At 37.4% G+C, this 21,001-nt stretch overlaps 2 protein-coding genes across 14 annotated transcripts in view; one reads left to right on the plus strand and one right to left on the minus strand.

Moving 5' to 3' along the window:
• PDSS1 (decaprenyl diphosphate synthase subunit 1) overlaps positions 1-12,558 on the plus strand; it is a 38,958-nt gene extending 26,400 nt beyond the window's left edge. For both annotated transcript variants that reach the window (XM_069086365.1, XM_069086366.1), the window contains exons 8-11: positions 5,855-5,935; positions 6,044-6,157; positions 10,395-10,475; positions 12,089-12,558. In XM_069086365.1, the coding sequence (XP_068942466.1) occupies positions 5,855-5,935; positions 6,044-6,157; positions 10,395-10,475; positions 12,089-12,229 (417 nt within the window). In that variant the 3' untranslated portion in view covers positions 12,230-12,558. The remainder of the gene's footprint in view (positions 1-5,854; positions 5,936-6,043; positions 6,158-10,394; positions 10,476-12,088) is intronic.
• Positions 12,559-12,630: 72 nt separating this feature from the next.
• ABI1 (abl interactor 1) overlaps positions 12,631-21,001 on the minus strand; it is a 102,419-nt gene continuing 94,048 nt past the window's right edge. For all 12 annotated transcript variants that reach the window (XM_069086358.1, XM_069086357.1, XM_069086351.1 and 9 more), the window contains 2 exons: positions 18,853-19,038; positions 12,631-14,545 (listed from right to left, as the gene is read on the minus strand). In XM_069086358.1, coding sequence (XP_068942459.1) covers positions 14,370-14,545; positions 18,853-19,038 — 362 coding nt within the window. In that variant the 3' untranslated portion in view covers positions 12,631-14,369. The remainder of the gene's footprint in view (positions 14,546-18,852; positions 19,039-21,001) is intronic.

Below are 21,001 nucleotides of genomic sequence, written 5' to 3' on the forward strand. Positions count from 1 at the left end.
TAAGCCCTCTGGTGTTTTTCTGTCCAAAAAAAATTTAATAAGACAGTGTCTTATTATCGGGGAAACACGGTAATAGCACCTGTAATTAATTGGCTACAAGAAGTACCTGGCTGTTACTGTGCTGACATTCAGTGTATTCCCAGATGAGTAGTGAATTTCTCCAGCACAGGGCAATTAAACATACCTATAAAGGTAAAGTAGTAATTTCCCCTTTTCCTCCCTCTCCCAGGGTTTAAAATGGGTAGGAGCATGCATCTTTTCTTTACCTCTTTTTCCTAAATCAAAATCTCTCATTTGTAGCAAATTATGGTTTCTCTGGCCAGAATATGATCATCAGTTTTATTCTATGAATGCCTGGAGAGCTTCTCTTCATAGAATTAATTATTTGATATGTATCAGCCTACCTAGTAGTAGGGTATCATAATTCAGGTATTTCCTGGATAATTTTTTTTGTAGCCCTTGATAGTAAAGCCAACAAAAATAAAAGCTATGGTTGGAATTTAGCTTAGATTTTTGTCTTTGTTCTTTAATCTTAACATAATTGTTTGAGCTCTTTAAAGAATCCTTTCAAGGACCCATCTGCCAGGTGAAAGTGTCTTTTGACTCTTTGTATCAAGAGAGTTGAATAAAAGATGTATTTATGATCACTCAATTAAGAAACATGGGCATATGAGCCTTCCTTTGCTTCCAGAAAAGACCTATGTAATTCACATTCCAAGGAAAATTGCTTGAACACACTAGCATTTAAACACAATTTGATTTTTAGATGAAATTTTTTTTATTTCTAAGACATCTAACGTGATTTTTTTCTCTTAAAAGGAGACTAAAGAATGAAAAAATGACTTGCATTATAATTATGATATGAGAATGGCCCATTTAACACAAGCTCCTTATTAAAGTCAGTGTCTTAATGAGACAGTGAGATACTAATGTCACAGTGGGAATTCATCCTGTCAATAATGCCATCTGGGATAGGAAGTAAACATGGTCAGCAGTATCATCAACCCTGTGTACTTACAGTTAGAGAGGCCTAGAGCCACCCTCAGGGCAGAGAGAGACATAGAGTTGTGTACAAAAGTTAGCTTACTAATTTAATGAGGTTTGGATAGCAAAAGGCATCGAGTGGCTGGAAACTGCAACACTGAAAAGTGACAGCAGCAGCTTTGATGATGCCAGCAGGTCCCCTGTGCGCATCAGATTCCTGAGGACGTTACTAGGCCCTTTGGCATCCATGACCCATGGTCAGCTTTAAGCATGCTTGCTTTTATATTGCCCAAAAGGGTCCTCTGCAGTTGTAATTCTGCTTAGGAGTGCCTAGTGTTGAAGATGCTGATAAATATGAGCCCAGACAACAGCCCCAGTGTATATGCAGACCAGATTCATGAGAGCTGCCACATGAAAAACCACTTAGGCCTTTTCCAGAGCTGAGGATTAAAGGGACAGAATTTTTTTAGGTATTTCCCAGTGAAAAAGAAATGAATGGAATTCCCAGATGTCCCAAGAAGATGACAGTATTAAAATGGCCCAGCAGGCTGCCTCCCCTAACTTCCTGTTGTTCCTGAATAGATCCCTCACCTTGGTGTGGTTACACCTTTAATAGAGTATTGCTTTGAGGTGGCTTGTTCTTTTTTCCCCATTGTATTTGCAATCAAAAGAACTGGAAAAACTAAAAAATAAGGAATTCTGTTAATGAATTTGGTTTGATCTTGCCCCACATTTGTTTTTGTCACCCTGTTTTTTTCTGTACTAGATATTGGCTGGGATGCAGCAATTTGTCAGCTTTTTTGGTCTTTTTTTTTCCTGCTCTGCGTCACCCTTCCTCACCTCACCACACCACACCACACCCTGGACCCCCACATTTCCAAAGGATTATCTTTGTACCTGATTTTCCTTTGTGGATCACATAAGCTCCCTCTCAGGTTCTCCTTTCCACTCATAACGCGTAAAAGAAAATAAAAAGGAGTTCTTCTAAAAGGGCTAAAAGTCCAGCAGAGTGCTGTTTAGAACTGAAATAAGTCCTGATGTAATTAGCTTCTAAGTTTCCAACTTCTGTTGTCTGGAAAATCTCTCATCAGAACAGGCCATATTTGAGTACAAAACACTCACTAACGGCAAAAGTACTTTTTTTTTTCTGTGAACATGTTGCTAAGAACAGAGAGCTCTGATTTTTAACTTACTGTTGGCCCAGATATATGTTCTCATAACTTGATTTTCCAGTGGACAATTCAGTAATATTTCTTGTTTAATTTTTTTTAATTCATTTATTCTATTGAAAGCAGGTGTTAGGGGCGGCCAGGTGGCTTAGCGATTAAGAGCATAGGCCCCAGTGTCGGGATGACCTGGGGATCAAATCCGGGCTCAGACACTTAGCACCACACCCAGAAATAACTATCTGTGTAACCTTGAGCAAGTTACTTAGCCTCAATTGCTTTAAAAAAAACAAACAAACAGGTGTTGTCTGGGAGGGATCTGAGTGGCTATCTTTGCGTCATTATGTTTGTCAATCAACAAGTACCTGAGTCCTCAGACTGTCCTCAGTGCAGGGTACTTGTCCTATCTAGACTTTTTGCACTGGCCAGCCTCCAGTATAATCTATGTACAGTACATGTATCTGTGTATGTGTATACATATATACATGTATATGGGCATGCATGCATACATAAATACATACACACAAGGATTTCATAAATATTTGTTGAACGGATAAATCAGTTTATTTTTGCTTTGTTAGAACTATTCTGACTGTATCCTACCGTGATTATTGAGGATATCATCTTTTCCCTTTTAGAAAGTGAAGTCTAGGTCAGAACTTTTTATTCTGCAAGAAACACTTCTAAGTTCTTTGTTGTTTTGATTTCTCTCAGATGTTAGTTACCCAGACATCTGATAGAACTTGTCCTCTCATGGTTAACAGACATACCATTATTCTAGCTGGAAGAATCCCTCTTACAGACTTACAGAGGTAGGAATGTACATGGAATCTAGCCTGTAATTTGAATAAATACAGTAAATAAATTCCTAGGTGGGCATTGATCCAAGAATCCATTTGTTTCTGTCTAGAAATAGGAGGCTAGCTCTATTTTTATCAGCTTAGCCTGGACTGTCTAAGTAGAGATGCCCCTTGCCACTCACTGAATTCCATCCTCCTGTATTTCTTTTCATCATGCTGACTTGTTAGGGTGTCTTGTCTGTGTTTCTATGGTTGCTGTCACTCCAGTTCACAGAACACAAAGTAAGTTACCTTAATTCAACCTATGGACTAGGAGGCCCCTTCTTTTGTTTAGATCCTGCCACTCAAAATAATGTATGAACATGTACCTATTCATTACATAGCTGGGGCATGGGAATACATTCTTATTTCTGTGACCTAAACATTAAGCATTCATTCATATCATCTATTGAAGGCTTTTTAGTTTTGGGAAATGTCATAAATATTTTGTTAGGAGTCTTACTCCAGACTGAAGGAAAAACTAGGGTCAGTCTGCTTCCCCTAGGAACATGTTTCTCCCAGTAGAAGGAACACAAAGGGTTAGTGCTATCTGGGGAGTGGAGAGGGAAAGTGAGATAGAGGCCACCTTCGGATGGTGCTTCAGAAGAAGCAAGACCATGGGCAGATCTGCAGTTGGTTTTCTGTTTCAGCTTTGAATGTTGGTGTTTTTCTTTCCTTTAACCTGATCTTTGTTTCTTGCAAGCTGGGTTTAATATGCTCAGAATGCCAAGCAGAAAAAAAGCCAGAATATACTCCAGGAGTTCTTTAAGTAAGTTAGGCCAGTTGGTCTTCAGGGGACTTTGGAAATGGGAAAATCTTTAAAAGGCCTACATTCCACCAGTGGGGGAAAAAAGAGGTGCTTTTGTCTCTTCAAATTACTCCATTTGGTAGTAATGTGTACATTGTAGAACAAAGCAGAACCTTTAACAAGTTGGAAAATGTCACCAAAGCATTTGTTTTCTGAAACATTACAAAACTGTCATCACAGTTAAGTTCTGGATTGGGGGAAAGTATTTTTACATCTGTAGTGTTGCATTTTCACATACATGTGTGGTTCTGCCCCATTGTGATTCTGAAGAAATGATGCATTGTAGAGTTGAGTATGGCATTAGGTTATGTAAGGCCAGAAGACAACAATCATCTTTGTTTTCTTCAGCTTAAAGTAACACTTGTTTTGTCTTGGATAATGAGTATTAAGCTTAGAATCACCTTTTCCTTTCCATTTTTCCCATAGGCATTTGTAGGCATATAAAATTACTGTAGCTTCATGATATAAAAACCATGTTTCTTTTGCACATAATCCGTCTAGGGCTTGTGAAATGATTGCCATAACAATGGCCAGAGCTGGCATTTCTGTAGTGCTAGAAGAGGTTTGGCTGTAACTATCTTATGTTCTATAGATATTTTACATATAAGAAAACGGAGGTACTTAGCATTTGTGACTAGCCATGCTCATGAGTAAATATCAAAGATGGAATTTAAATCCAGTTTTTTGTAAGTTCCACATCTGCCATGTTTTCTGCCATATTGTCTCTCCTGGCATACATAGCTCATTAATATAGCACTTTAAAGTTTCCAAAGTGCTTTCCTCACAGGATGGTTATCCTGGCAAGGCAAAAAGTAGTGTTTCATCCTCATTTTACAGGTGAGGAAACACTGATTCAGAGGAATTTTGTAACTTGTTCAAGGTCACACAGTAAGTTAGCATCAGAGCCAAGAATCAAATCTAGGCCTGTTGACTTTAAGCCCAGCATGTTTTCCATCATACTTTGTTGTCTTTCAGGAACCTTTTTACCTCAGCTGGTTAAAACATAGTGCTAAAAAGACCAGTCACACATTTGATCCACCTCTGATGACCAGCAGAGCTTCATGGTACTCCATGAATACTGCTGACATTTAGCCCTAACCCTGGTCATCTCACTGATTATGCCTTGTATCCACAGATGTATAATGTTTACCATAAGGGCATGGTGCAAATCCACCCCTTAATAAAAGAAAAATATCCCACAATCAGTACACTACTGATCCTGTGTTATAAGCTATGTTTAAACACAGAATTTTAGATAGCTGGGTTTAGTTATAAAGAGATCAAGGAAGGACTTGTTAAAGAAAATATCTTCTGTCGGAAATTAAGTGAACTCTTTTCCCCTTTGTTTCAAAAAAAAAAGGAGAGGAAAATCTTATCTAATAAACTTCTTTGTGATTAGGTCACATAAGTTTAAATTCTATTCAACAAATACTTATTGTCTTTATGTAAAGCTCATGATAAAAAAAAAAAAAAAGACCCTACCGGTAAAGAGGTTATATTCTAAGGTAAATGCATTAGACAAAGCAAATACTATCAGAGTCCTTAACAAATGTCCATTTGGTGATGGTGAGGGGTCACTGCCACCTCTGGATGGCTGCCATCTCTACTTTCCCTACAGAGGTGAAAGGGAGAAAAGTCCATCCCCTGCCACTTCTACATGTCCAAAAAAGCTTATTTTTCACATTTTCCAAAATTAAACAGGAATTGGTGAGATTTCTGGGTGGTGTAAAGTGGCCCTATCCTACTAGAAGGTCATTTTCATGTAACTGGACATTTATGTGAGGTAGCACTGTACAGTGGAATATGCCATATTTAGTTGGGAAAGTGCTTAGAATTCTCATTTTGCCATTTTTTCCCTGTATGACAGAGAGGGAATCATTGCTCTGAGCCGCAGTTTCTTTTTCTGTGAAATGAGGAGATAGGACATGGGTAAACCTTCAGCCTTAAATGTACATCTTCAGTAAGGCCATGGTTAGATCGCTGTCACACATTTGGAAATGTTTATTATTTAATTCCTATATGCAGCCTAAAATCAAAGAATTCCCTTTTTATTTCAGGTCTCCATTTTAGGATGCCCTGATCCAGTGGTTCACGAAATTGCCTATCAATATGGAAAAAATGTTGGCATCGCATTTCAGGTTCTTGAAAATTTTGTTTCTGCATTACTTATGAGAATTATGGCCTTTTGGGAACACTTCTGTGGTTGGTTCTGGAATGGGTTGTGACATCAGTTTGTTCTCTTTTAGTTGATAGATGACGTGTTGGATTTCACTTCGTGTACCGACCAGCTGGGCAAACCAGCAGCATCAGATCTGAAACTTGGATTAGCCACCGGTCCAGTCTTATTTGCTTGCCAGCAGGTAGGTTTTGTTTTAGAAGATGAATGTCTAGATGTGGAACCAGTGGCTTCTTCACTAAGTGCTTTTCTGTTCAGTAAATTGCTTGGCAGAAGAGACCTCCCCTGAGTGGTTTCTGCATCTTGATTTGGGGGATAGTACTTGAGATTTTCCAAGGCTTGCCTTAAAAGAAATCCCTAGATCTGCTGCATAAGCAAGACCTTGATATAGTTGGGACAGATATGAAGCACATCCATAGAAGTGGAATGAAATTTCTTGTGTTAAGAAAGACTACAGTGGAATTCATACAATTAAGGAATCCCTAGGGATCCTAGAGAGTCTCATAGCCCCTCCAGTCTAGGGTACTGTGGGAATAAATGAAGTTGCCTTAAAATAAGGGTACAAGGACCAAGAAGCCCTAGTAACAATTTAGTGGCTTAGAAGGTAATTCACACACCTTGAAATACGAAAAAGTCTTATTTTATAGTTATTTTCAATGTGTGATTTGGTCTCTATTTAGTAAAGCCCATCAAACATTAAGCATTTGGGGGCACTAGACTTAAAATAAGGAAGAATTAGGTTTAAATCCCACCCCAGATACTTAACTCGCTGCAAGACATCATTTACCCTCATGCTGATTTAGTTCTCTCATCTGTAAAATGAAAAGGTAGGACATGGTGGCCTCCAAGGTCCCTTACAGTTCCAAGGCTTTTCTTTTCCTAGCCTTGAGGTGATAGATTTCTTGACTATAGCTTTAAACAGTTGACTTTATACTTGGAAACCCATTTGAATTCACAGTAACCATGCCTCTTCCCAGATGAGAGAAGATGAGCTCCCTTTTCCTAGTTGCCAGAACCACCCCAATTCTTGTAGTATCAGCTAGGAGAGAGATTATGGGAATTACTGTGTCGGATTTGGAGTTGCTTGGAACAGCAATGAGTTGGAATGTGAAGGTTCTTGAAGGAAGGTTTTGGTACATCATACGTAGAGTAAGTTTTACTGGTATAAATTAGACAGACGACCCAGACTCCACCCACTGTGCTGTCTTTACCTCTTGTAGATCTTCCCACTTGTGAAGGTGGGGATGAAAATGATCGATCTGTACCACATGCCTCACTTTAAAGGTGTGTGTCTGGCCAGTCAGCCAAGTGACTCATACCAGAACAATGGTGATGAGGAAGAATACATTGTGTTCTTGAGTCTGAGAAGACTAGACAATAAGGAAGGAATGGGGAATAAACATTTTTTTTTTAATCCTGAGACATTCACCCATGGGAAAAGGGGGGAAGAGGGGGAGGCATAGGCTATAGACAAATTAAAAAAAAAATAGTTGACAGATATATCTAGGATTGGAAAATTAAATTGATGATAGATAACCCCCCCCTCCACTCTTAACATTTAATAGGATTACATGTACTAAACGTGTTATTTTTAAAAACATGGTGTTACTTCCATGACCTTCCCCCACCCCCTACCCCTATTTAATAATAGATTCTTTTGTTTGTACTATATGCATTAACCAGCAGCCCAACCCAACCTTTGCTTGACACCAAGAAATCTATTAAACAAAACTGGCAGAAAAACAGCTGTATCTGAAAGCTTATGGAGCCCTTAGCCCACAATTCCCTATCATCTCGTCTCTGCCCTGGGACCAAGATGGGTCACTGAGATTCGCCAGTTGAGCTGCCTTTTTGTTCTGTTTCCATTTATCTTGTTATTTCTCCTAATTCTTCTCACTGGATCAGTTCATGTAAGCCTTCCCACATTTTCCGAAATTCTTCCTGTTTGTCATCATAGTGTTGTTATGTCCATGTCACAGTTTGTTCAGCCAGCGGGTTCTGTAGGAGATGTGGGGGGATGTGGGGGGATGTGGGGGGCTGTATGCCTGCTCATCGCAGGATCCACTTTCTTGCACATTCCATGTGGTGGGTACTTTCTGACTGTACAACATGGGACAAAAGAAACGTTAATGAATATGAGTTCAGAGAGCTGGAAGTATTTTTTAGGTGTTTATTAACCCGGACACCAGACCAGATGCTCCAGAGTCAGAGTCCCGTTTTCAGTCTCTCTTTCTACTACTGATCTTTTATTTTTGTTTATCTGGCATCTGTCAGCACAAGATAAGCTGTTTGTGTGCAGGGCCTGCCCTTGGCTTTATATCCCAGGACTACAGATAGGCACAGCGCTGGGTCTAACAGGGACTTCTTAAACATTTGTTGGATATATATACCTAGAATATGTTATTTGTCTATTAGGCCTCATAGCAGAATTTTTTCTTTAACTTCTCCCAGATTGCCCCTTTCCCTACACTGAGGTTAGGTTGCTGACTATAGCTCATGATTTGAGTGGCCAGGGTTTCATTTTAGCTTACCATCCTACAAGAGAGATAAATGCAGACAAGAAAACAAATCAAGAATTAAAGAAGAAAAGACATCCTAAGCTAAAGGACTGGAGCCTGGGGCCCCAAGATACTGCTGCCACCCCTGTTTCACTGGGAAATCCCAGTCACAGGATGGGCAGCACACTCACTCCCACAAGATTTCAGGCCTCGCTGTCAGCAATAGCCTGAAAAGGGAACAGTCTCAGCCACAAAAAAGAGAACAGTCTGAGAAAAGGGCATACATACGCACAAGACAAAGCAGGAAGTATGGGAGCCCTGTGTGTGATGAAATGATGGTGTTTGTTCTGTGCAGATTCTCTCAGGTCACAAGTCAGCTGGATTTGGACTGAGCTTTGTGAATTTTAAAAACCACAAGTTGGGGCACGCTGTCAGCTGAGCAAAATGGCAGCTCCAAGAATCCTGCTAATTTTAAATGACAAGTTTCCAGATTTTCTTTTCTCATTTCAAGTCTGAGGTGCAGAGAGAAATGAAGCGTTTCCTCTCTGTGATAGGCTTGTCAACTAAGAGAATGACTAGCGGAGAATTCAGTTTTCGTTATGCCATTCCCATTTGATCTTGTTACTGTCTGTCATAACAAAGGAGACTCTGGTTAGGTTTTATAGTATTTGTTAGGCAACCAGTTCCCTCTTAAAAAGGTGTGCCAGTCACTTTTGAGGAAAGTAATCCTAGTAAATTCTTGGTTATTTATAGCACATTTTAAATCCTTTTTTGATGATTTTTTAATGTGATACAGAGTTGATAGACAACACTTTCTCCTCTTTCATGAGTTAAACAGGGAAGGCCTGAGCATAGGCTTTGATGTTCATGGGAGATCCGAAAACAAATTTGGGGAGCATCTTTATTTCTTAGTAAAGGCTACCTAAAATAAATCCAAGTGGCAGTGGCAAAGTATAGAATTTGGGGGAAACAGTATTGGTACTAGATGCATTTATACCAAGCTTTGTTTCTTAAGTAGCCAGATATCCTCTGGTTCCGTTTCAGTTCACTTCAGAAACCATGTAAGGCACTATGCTGGGTATCAGAGATAGGACACAGTAGTCTGCATTTTAAAAGAGCTTGCATCCTAGTAAAGGCTACTTGCACAAAGATGATAAAAGCAAACTGAAATTTAGGATTCCACCCCTACCCCCAAAAAAAGACAGTGGACAAGGCCATGGCTGGACTGATCAGATTTCAACACATTGCAGGCAAATACATATAAAAAGAGAATCTACATAAAAGGATGTCCACAAATAGTAGGAAAAAAGGTTGGGACAGTCACATAGTAAAGACGAAATAAATTTCATATATGAAGGACAGCCTCTAAATAGGCACAAAGATTCCTAGGAATTCCTTGTGTGTCAGGTTTAGGAGCAGCTAATAGTCTAACTTGTCAGAAATTAAGAGTATGTAAAGGAGAATAATATGAATGACAGGAAAGGTAAGTTAGACCCAGATTGCAAAAGGTAATCAATGTCAGGCCAAGGAGTTTCTCCTTTTTATCCTAGAGGCATGCCTGAAGGTTTCTAAGCAGTACAATAGCCAGGGCAGACTTGTGTCCTGAAAAGATAATTTTGGTAGCTGTATAGAAAAGAGCTTAGAAACCAGGAGACTTAAAGCAGGGAGAGTAGTTCAGGAAGAGGTGGCCTGAACTAGAGTGGTATAGTAGCTGTGTTGAGAAGAGAAAGAGAGACTTATAAAGATGGGAAGTTAAAGAAATTGCCAGCTGCTCAGATATTTGATTATAGAATTCAAGTTACACGTTAAGACTTAAAGATAAAAACAAGTCCTGTGTAGCAGTAGCATAGCAATAAAAATAAAATTATATCTATAGATGGTAGACTTACCTACCAGTAAATAATGTTTTTCTTTTATGATTAGTTCCCAGAAATGGATGCGATGATAATGAGACGATTCAGTTTACCAGGAGATGTAGAACGTGCTCGGCAATATGTATTGCAAGTAAGTAGCAATATTAGTTTATCCGTTACAATGTATTAAAGCTTACTTTAAAGCCAAGCAAGATAGTTTAAAGTATTCTAAAAAATAACATGACTATAATTTGTGTCCAACGGGGAAGTGGCAGGAGGTATAATCTTACCTCTCCCCCTCTCACCACTCCAAGACTTACTTGCTCCTTGGGATCAAGTTCGGACAATTAATTCTTTTCTGCATTGTCCCTGTACTGAGACTAAAAGGCAGACCCAAGTGCTCTGTCTGCTAAGCCATCCCACATATTGTGTCCTTGGCAGGAGCTATAGTTTTTATGTCATTCCTAGCAAACAGTCAGAATAACGTTCAAGTAATTATTGCCACTTTCTGAGTCTATATTTTACTTCCAACAATATGGGCCACTTTGATACATTTTGAAAACTGTTTGTAGAGTAGTTAACCACAGCATTCTTAATATTAGCATAGCTTTTGGTTTGAGGGTGAATAAGTTATATAGCTAAAAGGATTGCGAGTGTCTTTACCAAAATCATAAGATCCAAAATTGAGTTAGAAAGGTACTTGGAAGCCATCTAGCTTGACATGATAGATAAGGAAATGGATCCCCTTAGAGGTTAAGCGAATTGCCCGTTTTCTTTCTTTTTTTTGTTGGAGTGGGGAAGGCAAGGCAGTTGGGGTTAAGTGACTTGCCCAAAGTCACACAGCTAGTAAGTATGTCAAGTGTCTTGAGGCCAGATTTGAACTCAGGTCCTCCTGACTCCAGGGCCAATGTGCCACCTAGCTGCCCTGAATTGTCAATTTTCACACAGCTAAAGTGGTTGAGCCCAGGTTTGAACTTAGGTCTTCAGGTCCAGATCCAATATCCTACTGTACCATAAACTCACAATCTTAATATTACTAAGAGAGTGTAAAATCAGTTCAACTTTTGGAGGAGGGGAGAAAGAACCTTTGTTTAAAATCAGGTGAGGGGAAGGAGTCAGCCAACAAATGACCCATAAACATGGTGAGTGAAGATTTGTAGCAGGGCTTGATGGCCCACGGAGAACAGGCAGGCTGTGCCAGTCGGGCAAACTAACTGGTAAAGTTCCCAGCTTGAATGAGCGGTAGTGATGGAGAAGCCAAGTTTGGAGAAATTAACCAAAAGGTTAAGTGCTAGCTGATGAACTGTTTTTAAAAGCTTTAACTACTCAACTTAGCCCTGGGAAAATAAGGGTTTCTGAGTCTACCTTAAATGACTTCTTCATCAGATCAGAAGTCAATTGATATGCTGCTATGTAGCATCATCATTAAATCACCTAATTAATTTCCCAGTTAGGAGCCTTGGCCTTAGCCTATACTAAGCCTCTTAGGATAAATGATCTGTGTCCCTCTTCTGTAGAGGGTGCTGCTGGAATGCGTCTTCAACCTATGATCCTGGAGATGCCTTGCCATGGGCAGTGTCTTGCCCAGGGTCACACAGTCTATCTCAAGGAAGGACTCCAAGGGCAGTTCTCCATCCACTAGGCTGTGCTGCCTCTTATTCATAGGAAGATTTGAAATATCCAGTGAACACACTAAAATGACTTCATTGTGGCAATGGAAGTAAAGACTGGTACATTCAATAACGTGCATTTTTCCCCCTGCAGAGTGACGGTGTGCGACAAACAACCTACCTCGCCCAACAATATTGCCATAAAGCAATAAGGGAGATCAGTAAACTTCGACCATCTCCTGAAAGAGACGCCCTCATCCAACTCACAGAGATTGTACTCACACGAGATAAATGACATCTTTCCATTTTCTGTGGCAGCTATTTACCAGACTGTGCCTAAACAATTTTATGGAACTTTTTTTTTTTGCTTCCAGTGCAGATTACCAAAAATCTTTTTCTTTTTTTAAAAAATCATTTCAACCTTGTTTATTAGCAATTTTTAAAAGAACTTTTTAAAACCAGTTGTGTTGAAAGAAGCCATAACTGTGTCATTTACCATCTGAAATTCTCCTTGGTTCTAGTGCTATAAACTTTAATGGGGGTATTATTTATGTGTGATACTGTTTACAATGTTAATATCCACATGTAAGGCCACAATAAGAATAAATAATCAAATGTTTGAAAGATTTTGATTTTTCACCTTTCCTGCAAAACTTTTGGGAATATTAAAGTGACAGAAAAACAGAAAACTTCAGATTCAAGCTTAAGTTTTGGTTATATTTAACAGTACCCAAAATTGTATATAGGAGAATGATTTATTATAAAAGACTGTACATAAAATTTAGACAATAGGTTATATACAAATTAAGAAAACTTTCCAATTGATAACAGCAAAATGAAAGTTATTTGATCACTAATGATACTGAAATCATGTTTACAATAAACAAAAGAACAAAGCAGTCACATTGACCTAGGATGAAATAAAAGGTATTTATCTAATTTTGATAAAACAAATGTTTTATACTGATCTTTTTCATTCACTGTGCCAAAATCTGCAAGACCTGATACAACTGACTATACTTTGAAATCCAAACAAGTCCTCAATACACAGAAACCCACATAATGTGTTCTACTTTAGATATCCTAAGTAATATAGATTTGGACAAGACAAGAACAGAAACGTCACCTCTGAATATCTGACCAAAAGCCCTTCCTTAAATCAAGAGGAGACACACAAAGTGGATGTGATACTTTTAATGACAAAATGAAGTCTCCAGTCTGGGGATGGTCCCATTTTCACTGATTAACACAGCAACTACAGTCTTCCCTACTTGATCTTTTGGATTGCCACAGCCAAATAATGGACTTAATAGCGCCAGTACAAAAGTCAACAGCATCCACTGTTACAAAAGTTATTTGTGAATGGTGCTCCAGTTTACTCATACTAAACCAGCATTTGATCAATAGTAGTTGAAAAGGCAGCTGTAAAACTCATGGAATGGTATATGGCAGTAAATTGGACCCCAAAGTTAGACAATCCTGTCTAAATTTTAATTATAATAATCTGATCCCTTTTATACATTATCTTATCTTTGAAAGAAAATTTTAGAAAAGGAATTTATATTTTAAATATCCAAAATAAATCACTTTCTTCTAAGTCAGGGCAAGTTAATATAAGGCCTACACCAAATTTTTGTTTATGGAGAATGTGCTGAGAAAATAGAAGCATTATTCTGCAATAAATCCATACTTTTATTTTTAAAAAAGCAAACCAATGAAGGAAAGGACAAGACCTTTGGTTCACTTATGTATTTATGAATGGAAAAAGTGAAAATGCAAATTCACTCATTAAAAAAACTTAGGTACAAATTACAACATACAGAAGACCACCCAGTTTTGTTTCACATGGATACCTTAGAGACTCAACAATTTAACAGACTTTTGCATGAGTACTCTAGGTAAAGATTACAACAAATTGGAAGCATCTTGGATTTTTTTTTAAAGTATATTTCAATACATAAGTTTGTATGCATGCTTTAAACAAATAGTTATAGTTCAAAAATGAGCAAGAAACTAAACAAAAGTATGACCAGCACTAGCATTAAACTTTTCTTCCAGATTCTTAATGTTAGTCTAACGTAGTGTTAGTTACCATGCTGCACTGAAAAATGTAATGGCACAATTGGAATCATGATTCATTAAATACTAAACCCTACTTCCCCAGAATATTTAGGCTGGTCATAAAATTAAGAATGCAGAAGTAAATACATAAGCATAACCTGTTACAGACAGTTATTTGTACAAAATGCTCTTCAGCATTACATAAACTGTCTCCCAGAAGTTATGCTCATGGATGGACATTCGATCATACTGATAAAACAGCATGTCCTGAAAATATGGGCACATTTTAAAAACAGTAAGACAGATCTGTTCACCATTATAGTTGTCCCACAGTATGATTGAATACAAGATCCCATTTCAAAAGCAAAAGAATTTTAATCAGTATAGTGCATGATTGATTCAACGTAATTTCCAGGGAACAAGCCAGTCACTCGATTGCAGACTCCTTCATACCATCCATCATCATTCTTCTTTATAACATAAATGATTGCACCCTCCATAAAAGATAGCTCATCATCCTTGTCCTTTGTATAATCATATATAGCAACAACTAAAGGGAGAAAAAAAGAGTTGAAATATTAAATAAGCATGCTAAAATGATCACATTGCCATTCCTAAGTGCAACAAATTCAATCATTTCAATGCAGGGGGAGGCCAGGTGGCTCAGTGAGTAAGAGCACCAACCCCAGAGTCAGGATGACCTGGGATTGAATCCAGGCTCTAAAACTTAGCACCACACCCAGAAATAACTGGCCATGTAATCTTGAGCAAGTTACTTAACCCCAATTGCTTTAAAAAAATAATAATTTCAATGCAGGGATTTTCTCAAATTCATCAGAGTATGTATAACAGTAGACTGTCAAGTGACAATTTTATGCTATAAATATCTTGTTTTGATACATCATTTAGGCCTATGTTTTTATGAATTTAATTTTATAATTGGTACCCATGTATGTATGTATGTATGTACTGCAATTCTAAAGTATGTCTCTAGAGAAAATTTTAATTACAAAATATACAGGTTGTTGTGGCTTCTATTTATGGGGAAGTTTTATGAAAACCAACAAGAAACGAATCCATTAACAACTGCATTGCTCAGTAAATGTCAAGATTATTAGAGCAGACAATCATTGCCATTTTTTAATTTGTTTTATGTTGGAAAATAAAAATACCACTTTATTCTTAATCTTGCTATGTAATCAAAATGCTGGATTTTTGTGACAAAACAGAGTGATGAATTCACTGATATTAAAGTGTTGTAGCATTCAAGGTTTTAGAATGAAGCAAAAACAGAAAATGGGTTAGAAGTAGGTGTCAGTGAAAGAGGAATTCTTTCAAAAAGGTAGAAATGTGATGGGCTAAAAAAAGGGCTTTTATTATGGTGGAAAAACTAGCAAGACATCATTCATTTTCATTGAAAAGAAAATTGTTTCTTTTTCCTCAAAATCACAGATGGTTAGATTTGGGAAGAAAGCGTAGTGATTATGACAAAAGTTTGGTGTGTTTATTAGTCATCAAAGAGAATGAAAAATATGGCTCATCTTGTTCCTCTGTACTTCAGCTGTGGATCAGTGAATTAAAATAGCTCTGTTCTTATAGTAATGTCAAACTGTTAGAGTGCTAAATAGTGAAGAATGAAAAGGGGAACTTGGAGGTACTCTAACCCAACTTTCCCCAGAACAAAGTCAGCCCTCGCCAACATCCCTGACTGTGGGTAAGCAGCCTTTGCGCCAATATTTTCAGTTACTAGGAGCTCATTATTTCACAAAGCAGCTGGTTCCTTTTTTTTTTTTTTTTTTGAGAGCTCCATTTGACAATTCTTTTTTGTACCCTGCTAAAATCTGCCTCCCTGTTAACTTCCACCCACTGCCCTCCGGAAAAACAAAGAAGTCTAATCCTTCTTCCACATGGCATGCCTTTTAATATATAATCAGTTATCGTGTTCCCAACTGCCTCCTTTCCAGGCTAGTCACCCCCATCCTTACTGCCACTCCCCCCACCACTGAGTATTTCTTATGGTTATAGGTTTCAGAGTCTTTACTATCCTAGCCACCATCCCCTGAAAAGGTTTCAGCCTGCTAAGATCTGTATTAAAATGTGGCACCAAAAATTACAACAATACTTCAGATGTGCTCAGGCTGGTGATGACTGTCATGGGAATATTATCTCCCTTTGGGGCATAATATTTATATTAATACAGCTGAAGATTATATCAATTTATTTGAACTATATCAAACATAACTCAGAGACACTTATTTGTCAATTGAAACCCCTATATCTATTTAACATTAACCATTAAGCCAGATCTCCACGACTACATTTTTTAAATAAAAAAGGAATAAAAGTGTAAGACTTAATGGTTACTCCAAAGTCCTACACCTCAGTGCTTCACCCTGACACAGAGGCTGGGGTTCTTGAAAGCTGTAACAGAAGCTATGCTTGCAATCTTTCCAGCTTAGCACTAAGATGAAAAAATGGAATGCAAGCTCTGACAAGTTCTACCGAGTTCAAGTACAGACACAACAACTGACTGAACATCTCTCTTCAGGAACCAGCCTAGCTAAATTCAGAGACGTTCATTCCCAGAAGCCTGCCCACCAGCTAATGAATGCTTTTCATCATTATAATAATAATTATGTGTGTGTGTATATATATATACACACACACATACACACACACACACACACACATATACACCCTTCACAATCTAGCTTCAAATTGATTTTTATATATATTGGATCTTAGAGGCCCCTGGAAACTTAGTGAAGCTTCTTGGGCAGGCAAATGGACAAGGTTAGAAATGGGATTTAGAAATTTAGACTTTCGAAGAAGCTGTATGGAGATAGACTAAAAAGAGGACAGGGAAACCAATTAGGAAACTATTGCACCAGGTCAAGCAAGCAGTAATGAGAGCCAGAACCAGAGGGCTGGTCAAGTGAGTGAAGAACAGGGAAAGATGTTAGGGAGGCAGATTCAATAAGACTCATAATGCACTAACTGGATACCTGGTGGAGGATGACTTCACGGCTGTGAAGCTGAGTGACTGAAAGGAGGGAAGAAGAGGAGTGTAATGGGATATTATCACACCACAAGAATGATGAATATAAGGCATTCAGAGCAACATGAGAAGACCTGAATGAACTGATGTAGTTCAAGGAAAGTAGAACCAAGATAACATACACAGTGACCAAACTAAAATTGGAGGAAAACAACTTTAAAAGGCATAAAATATTCAAATGACTGTAATGATTAATTCCGGTTTTCAAAGACTGATGACAAACTATACTTCCCTCCTCTCAGTAGAGAACGAAATGGACTAATTACAAGTAAAGAATCCTGTATATATCTGTCAGAGATGGTCACTGTATTGGTTTGCTTTCTGTTAACTGTTTTTCTGTTACAAGGGATAGTTCAATTGAGGGAGGGACTGACAAGAAAATAGTATTTTAAAATATAATACTTTTTAACGTAGAAGGAGATGCCTCAAAGGGTCCCCTGTCCTCATCCCCACCCCATTCCCTGATTTCTGGGGTTACTTCCAAATCTGGAATTCTTTGTTTCTATAAAATAGAGTAGAAGGAGTATGTATACAGACTGTGGAAATAAGAAGGTTTTTTTGTTTGTTTTTTGGAGGGGGAAAGGCAGGGCAATTGGGGTTAAGTGACTTGCCTAAGGTCACACAGCTAGTAAGTCTTATGTGTCTGAGGTAGCATTTGAACTCAGGTCCTCCTGGCTCCAGGGCCGATACTCTATTCACTTTGCCACCTAGCTGCCCCAATAAGCAAAGTTACATCAGGGATATCTGAATCCTAGCTCTGTCATCCAATATAGTATATCCCTCCTAGCTTTGTGTCATTTTACAAATGACCATCTTATATCACTGGGGAAATGAAGGAATGTTAGGTTCCCCTCTAAATGAAGATCTGCAACTGCTCACAGTCTTAGAGAGTCAGCTATAATACTAAAAGGTTAAAGTAATCTGCCCAGAGTCACAAAGTTGATAAAAGAAACTTAGCCCAGTTCTTGACTTCCAAGACTTCTATATATCACAGGAGTACTTTTCCAAGTCACATTTAAATCAATGCAAATATTTAATGGTTCCATTTTCAGGGATGGAGTTAATAAAGTCACTAAAGACAGAATTATCAATCTAACATAAAATTCTGAACTACTCAGTTCTGGCCTCAACCTTAAATGTAACATGTAGGCTCTAAATAGTTTAACTATGATTTGGATGTTTTCATTTGGATGAAAATTCTTGTTTTGAGTTTAAGTATAAAATACTATTTAATGCAAACAGCAAGCTTACTCTTAGCTACTAACTCAAAACTTGACCAAGAAAATTACTCAGGTCTCTAAATCTCTACTTATCAGCCAAATGTTCAATTAGGGTAATCATAGAGGAAGAAGGCAAGATACAAGATCAGACCTAGGAACAAAAGTCATTAACAGAACTACCAAAGGATATGGAAAATTATATATACACACAGATTTGAAATGGTAGTGACTGGGGAAAGAATAAAGTGAAAATAGATAGACTCTGTTGCTCCCTAACCCATATTTATCAGGTACATAAGTATACTAAAAGTTAAAAGCATGTCAATATTAAACTCAGGTTATGCCTTGATTAGGGACCCAGTGGAACTTAATAGTAGTGACTTATTTATCTAATAAGTTATTAGCAAAAAAACACATTTACATTTACAACAGCTGATCTGATTCATTTTCCCCAAATCACTGAAGTGCAAGATCTAGAGTCTCTAAAGTGGGTTTTTTGTTTTGTTTTGGGCATCGTGATAAGAACTCTTCCCCTCTACTACAAAACTCTAGATTAATTCACTCATAGTTGCATCTTACCTTTCTCAATATAGCTCTTAGGGGCCCAGGCAGGATCTCCATCTGCATACGGATCATTATACTGAACAACTGCAGCCTCCTCATCTTCATAATCAACTGGGGGTGGTGGAGGAGGAGGTGGGGAATCATCAAACATAGGAATATCATCTGGTGGAGGAGGTGGTGGTGGTGTAGGGCTATCAGCAACTAAAAAGTATTCATAAATTTTATTTGGATCAGAAATAATACCAAATAAAAATTCATAAACTAATAAAATTCAAGAAAAGCTCAAAAGTATATAAAGCATGCACTATAATAACATGCACTGATTAGAATGGAAAGCTTGGTGTGTTAAAGCTTATATATGCTCAATAGCATTTAAAAGATAATTTAACAACAGCAATAATGAAATAAAAATAAAAGTAACTTGGAAATTGATTATTTGCAGGAGGTCAGGAGGGAATTTTTTCTTTCATAGGACTGTAAACTTGCACTGCAGGAGTAGAAGGCTGTCCCATCCCACAGCATAGGACAGGACACAAGTATCAAATTCATTAGACTAGTGAGGGTTTGATACAAATTCTTTTTAATTCCATCATTTGGCCTAAAGTCAACCTTATGTTCTATCCTTTGCTGATCTATTGACGGTGCCCACACCTCTAAGTCTTTACTTGTAGAACAGTTTTAAACACAAAAACCTAAAATATGTCACCAGCAGGGCTTACTGGACTTAAAAAAAAAATGAACTTTAACCAGATAAGAGAAAATGGAAATGCCTAAATGGAGAAAAATTTCGAATGAGAATAAAGAAGTTCAGTGTTTTTCAAAGTTGTTCATGTGCACGTTCAAATATATTCAAATTTGGACGTTTATGTAAGAAGAAAACTAAGATTTTTTAATTATTACTGGTAAAAAGTAAACATGGAAAAGAACAAAATAAAAATATGCTAGGTATATTAAATCATGATTTAATATACAATTATTATATCAACTGTATGCAATTATTATATCAAGTCAACATGTAAAGTGCTTTGCAAATCATAAAGTTCTATATAAATGCTAGCTAATATTCTTACAAAAATATTCAGGGGGAGAATAAAAATGAAAAAAACCTATTTTACAAAAATTTTAAAAATTTATTTGTTATTTAATTTCTAGACAGTATCATTAACTCAAAGAAAATGGTGGCAGTGGGAGCTACTTCTGAGTAAAAATAGAACTATTCCACCACTTAGCTGGCTAGAACATAATAACCAAGTGAATATCAGTTCCTAATTTTGAGTAGTTCAATACAGAATTATCACCGATGATCAGTTTTAAATTCCTATTCCATTTATTACTATAACATTGTTGTATTCTCTTCAAAAGACATAGGGGTGACTTGATTTAACAACTAGAAAATTAAAATGAACTACAGAAGCAAAATTCACGATATAAAACACAATAGGTCATATCTGTTTTAACAACCAAAAAAAACACCACTAGACCCTGTTTTGATGAGTGGTGTTCCAAAGTTTGTTTATTTTATATGTGGAGTAAGAACTGGCTATTTGAGAACATACCTATCCAAACCTGGAATATAGATGTAAGATATTTCTATGCAATATTCTTCCCTTTCAGTCATTTTAATGGGTTGAGGTGAAAAAAGCTTCTGCAGTGCAGCACTATGAGCCCATACACTATTAAAGATAACTATACATCTCACATTTTATACAGTTCTAAAAAAGTAAACAACAGAAGCAGACCACTCAATTTCTTTTATGTAGTGGGCCTGGTTTTAACTGTTCAACTCATATTTATCAATGTTCAATGTTTTTATTCACTCCTCTGATACATAAATCCATGCTGGTATGTCCCAGATTTTAGATTTATATTTGGCAGGGGCCTAGTCAATCTAATTTTGTACAACACATTAGTGAGGAAATATCTGAAATTAAAGTGGATGCTTTACTAAGTGTCTATGGAGAACTATCATAATAGAACACACCTTGAAAATCACACTTGTGGACGTGACAATCTGAGGTACAAAGATTTTATTTAAACTACAGAAAACTGATACACTAGTGTACCTGTACATCCAAGCACCACTAGAGGGCCACCATTAAGGTTGAGATCTAGGAGATACTTAAATCTGAAAATAAAATGCTTCACAAACTTTCCATCAAGAATA

The sequence above is a fragment of the Petaurus breviceps genome, unplaced genomic scaffold (genome assembly GCF_028583685.1).
Source record: "Petaurus breviceps papuanus isolate PSGF00001 unplaced genomic scaffold, PetGlider_PUasm1.0 178, whole genome shotgun sequence".
NCBI classification, from domain to species: Eukaryota; Metazoa; Chordata; class Mammalia; order Diprotodontia; family Petauridae; genus Petaurus; species Petaurus breviceps.